Raw genomic sequence first — 3,499 nt, forward strand, 5'->3', positions numbered from 1 at the left:
GGGGCGTGTTTAAATGAGGCGTTTTAGGAGGGCGTGGTTGACTCTTAACTTTTATAAAGAATATCTCTTTGGGTTTGAGACTTTAGTCTTTGCAACTTTAGGGATCTTATCTATTCACGAACAGCTTGTAACACTCCAAAGAGAAAGGAAAACTTGAAATCACATCATATGACCCCTTTAATAAATGGCACATATTAATAATGCCACACTGATGCATATATGAACACTTGCACACAGTTATTAGTGAAAGAAACCCAATAAATGAAATATAGAGTATAACAGAAGGCCTTCTGTTCTTTGCTATATACCTCATGGTATTTTTTGGCCACTTTGGTGGTCGAGCACTGGCAATCATAGCAGTTGTGAGAGCAGCATGCGCAGTTCCCTCCACAGCGCTTCACCAGCAGGCAGCTGGGCCAGAAGATGGCATCCGTCCTTTTCAGCTCCTCACGCAATGAGACGGAAAAGTTCCGTGGAGTGCAACTGTAAAGCCGTACCTCCTCACGAAGCAGGTTCAGGTCCACCACTCCTATTCAAACAAAAATAGACAGCCTGGTTAAAAAAAAAAAGTAGTTGTTCCAGTATTGACTAAGTATTTTTAAATACAGGATCTTCACCTCTGGATTTCTTTTGGTGGATGAATGATTTGCCCACCACCTGCCAGGTAGGCTTGTAGAGGTCCTCCATGTCCACCTGCCAGCGTTCCGGCTCAAGGTATTTCATTACTTCCTCCATCGTGCTGAATCCAGCTACAGCTTCACTCAGAACATCCACACTCTGCATCCATGCAGGCATCACTGCAGGGGCCTCAGGCTCCGACTGACTCTGAACACACAAATAAAACAAACAAACAAGAAATCAGTGGTATACTGCAGCCACTCCGAGCCATTTCCATTTTAAAAGGTGATTATAAAGTATTCTGCAGAAGCCTGATATATTTTAACGTAGTCATTGTTTAATGATTTTGCTTTCTTCACAAATTGTGGCTAATTATGTGAAATTAAAAGGTAAATATAATTTAAGCAGATCTTAATATCATTTAAGACTGATTGGGCACAATTAACAAGTAACTGAAATAATATATTAATGTATTATAAGTATTTAAAATGCAGAAAATGCTAGATGTGAAATTGATGCTTTGTTGGGGAAAAATTGTTCCAAAAAGGCTAGAGAACAACAAAAGAGCCTTTGTATTACTAAATTACCAGTTAATAAGGTAATAATTTTGCTAGACAGGTTAATGTTTGACATTGGCTTATCCACAGAGTCAATTAACCAGTCCCCAAGCAGTTTTACCTTGTTTGAACTCGAACACACAATTAAAAATGTATGCCAGAGCAGCAACACTGATACCTATGGTGTTGGGCAACCTGCAGGAAGCCATATTTCTGTACTCAGTTCAACTCTGCTCCACTGCCTCAGGTGCTGTGGGATCTGTCAACATGTCCTTTTTCCAGCTGCTTAATTCAGGCATACTAACATAATCCCCCAATGATTGACACGTCCAATGCCGCACTCTAAAACCGGGTAACAAGTGAGGAGGGAGTTGGCATGGTTACTATTGTGTAAAGGACAAGGTGTCAATGGAAGGCCTGTGATTTCTAATGATTAAAAAAAGCATTGCTACCGTGAACAAAGCGGTAAATGAGGTCACCAAGACAGACTGATTGAGGGCATCTGAGTCAAGCACTGGAAATAACACAGTGCCAACCTGTCTGTCAGTACAAGAATACTGTATGTGGACATTAAGCAATAAAAACATTTCTTACTTTTATGTCACTAAAATATTTTATTGGATGAACACCAAATAATACTTATATATACACAGTATATTTAAAAATGAATGTGATGAGTGAAAGGACCAGGTCAATCTCAAAATAAATCAAAGACAACAAGTGTTCCACATCCTTTGAAAGACTATGACCAGCGAAGTCAGATTTACAAATGCATGACTCTTATAAGCCACTTATTTCATTGTCATTTCAATTGTTCAAAAGGACTCAAGAACTCCCAAGTGACCCGTTTGAATCATTCTAATGAACGCTTTAGTGAATTATCACCTGACTCACTGAACAGCAAGTCACCATAACTTTCACTCATGCCTCTTGACGTGACATAAAATTATAGTGTTGTGTACTTTAATATATCTTTCATCATAATTCACCAGAGATGTAAATCAGCTGCACACATCAAAATGTTTTTAATCATTTTTTTGTTGTAAGCTCTCAAGAGCAGTTACAATTACCTCCTGAAAACCTGTACATTCAGCTATCCTTCAATACACAAAGCTGGCTTCCAGTTTTTGGCACTGGTCAGCAGTGGGGAATGGAAACCATTAACAGCTTGTGAATGTGAGGCACTCTTTCAATCTGTCAATTAAAGATCCTCTGAGCCCTGGACTATAAAGCCACAGCCAAGCATCCCAACCAAAGCGGATATAACAGCGCTTGTGCAACTTCGCTAACACGACAAAAGAAATTCAGGAGAATTTCAGACATAAAACATGGAATCATGTATTTAAATTCAACATATTAAAAGAAACAAATGACAATTGAATACTTATCCTATATTTTAGATCTCTACTATGCAGGTATAAAGTGATTTTAAAATGCATCGAAGGGTGCACTCAGTAACTGATGTCATTATAGAAATGCAATATTCACAGTCAGACATTCATTTGTTTAAAAATAAATGCAGGCAACATATAATCTAATAAACAGATCATAGATATAAACCATAATAAAAAAAATCAAATATAAATAATATATATACATTTACATACATACATACATACATACATACATACATATAATATATATATATTACACATACACAGTAACTGAAGATCACATGATCACACAAACGGAAATCACTTCCGTGCAGTGACCATCGCATGTTCCCTTCGCTAATGGACTTCTGGAAGGGCCCTTCATGAAAGGATTAAATTGCTCACTTTCGTTTGGAAAGTCCCTACAAATGGCGTCCCCTTCCCGAAGTGCCCTTGAAGGGCGCAAAAAAGCAGTTTGGAATTCGCCCATTATGTTATATTGTTATGTTATGTTATGTGTTATGTTATGTTGTTATGTTATGTTGTTATGTTATATTGTTATGTTATGCTATATATTATATTATATTATAAATAAGACTGAAAAAATATGAACTTAAATCATGTCTGGCTGCAAAGAGTGCATTTATAAAAAATCGTCAAATCAATTACTGAGTGCAAAATTAAAGAAATAAAAATAATGACTACATAAAAAGAAAACCTAAATACATACAAAAATAAATCTTGATACCTTAAAGGTGCAATAGGTGATTGTCTTCAGAAACATCTTTTGTTATGCTGGTTGAAAGTCTCTTCACATCCCGATAGCAATCATTAAGCTAAGTGGTCTAAATGTATTTATCTGTATTCATATATTCTGTGGAAGGCGTAGGACCAAGAAATGTTCGTCCAATCAAAATGCTCGGAACGAGTTGACTTTCCTACCTGTCTGTC

General features: G+C 37.0%; 1 protein-coding gene across 2 annotated transcripts in view; it reads right to left on the reverse strand.

Moving 5' to 3' along the window:
• The window catches only part of pdgfc (platelet derived growth factor c), a 58,289-nt gene that overhangs the window by 2,331 nt on the left and 52,459 nt on the right, over positions 1-3,499 (reverse strand). For both annotated transcript variants that reach the window (XM_016552407.1, XM_016552406.1), the window contains 2 exons: positions 618-825; positions 309-529 (listed from right to left, as the gene is read on the reverse strand). In XM_016552407.1, coding sequence (XP_016407893.1) covers positions 309-529; positions 618-825 — 429 coding nt within the window. The remainder of the gene's footprint in view (positions 1-308; positions 530-617; positions 826-3,499) is intronic.

This window comes from Sinocyclocheilus rhinocerous, unplaced genomic scaffold (assembly GCF_001515625.1).
Source record: "Sinocyclocheilus rhinocerous isolate Xijiao unplaced genomic scaffold, SAMN03320098_v1.1 scaffold584, whole genome shotgun sequence".
In the NCBI taxonomy this organism is placed as follows: domain Eukaryota; kingdom Metazoa; phylum Chordata; class Actinopteri; order Cypriniformes; family Cyprinidae; genus Sinocyclocheilus; species Sinocyclocheilus rhinocerous.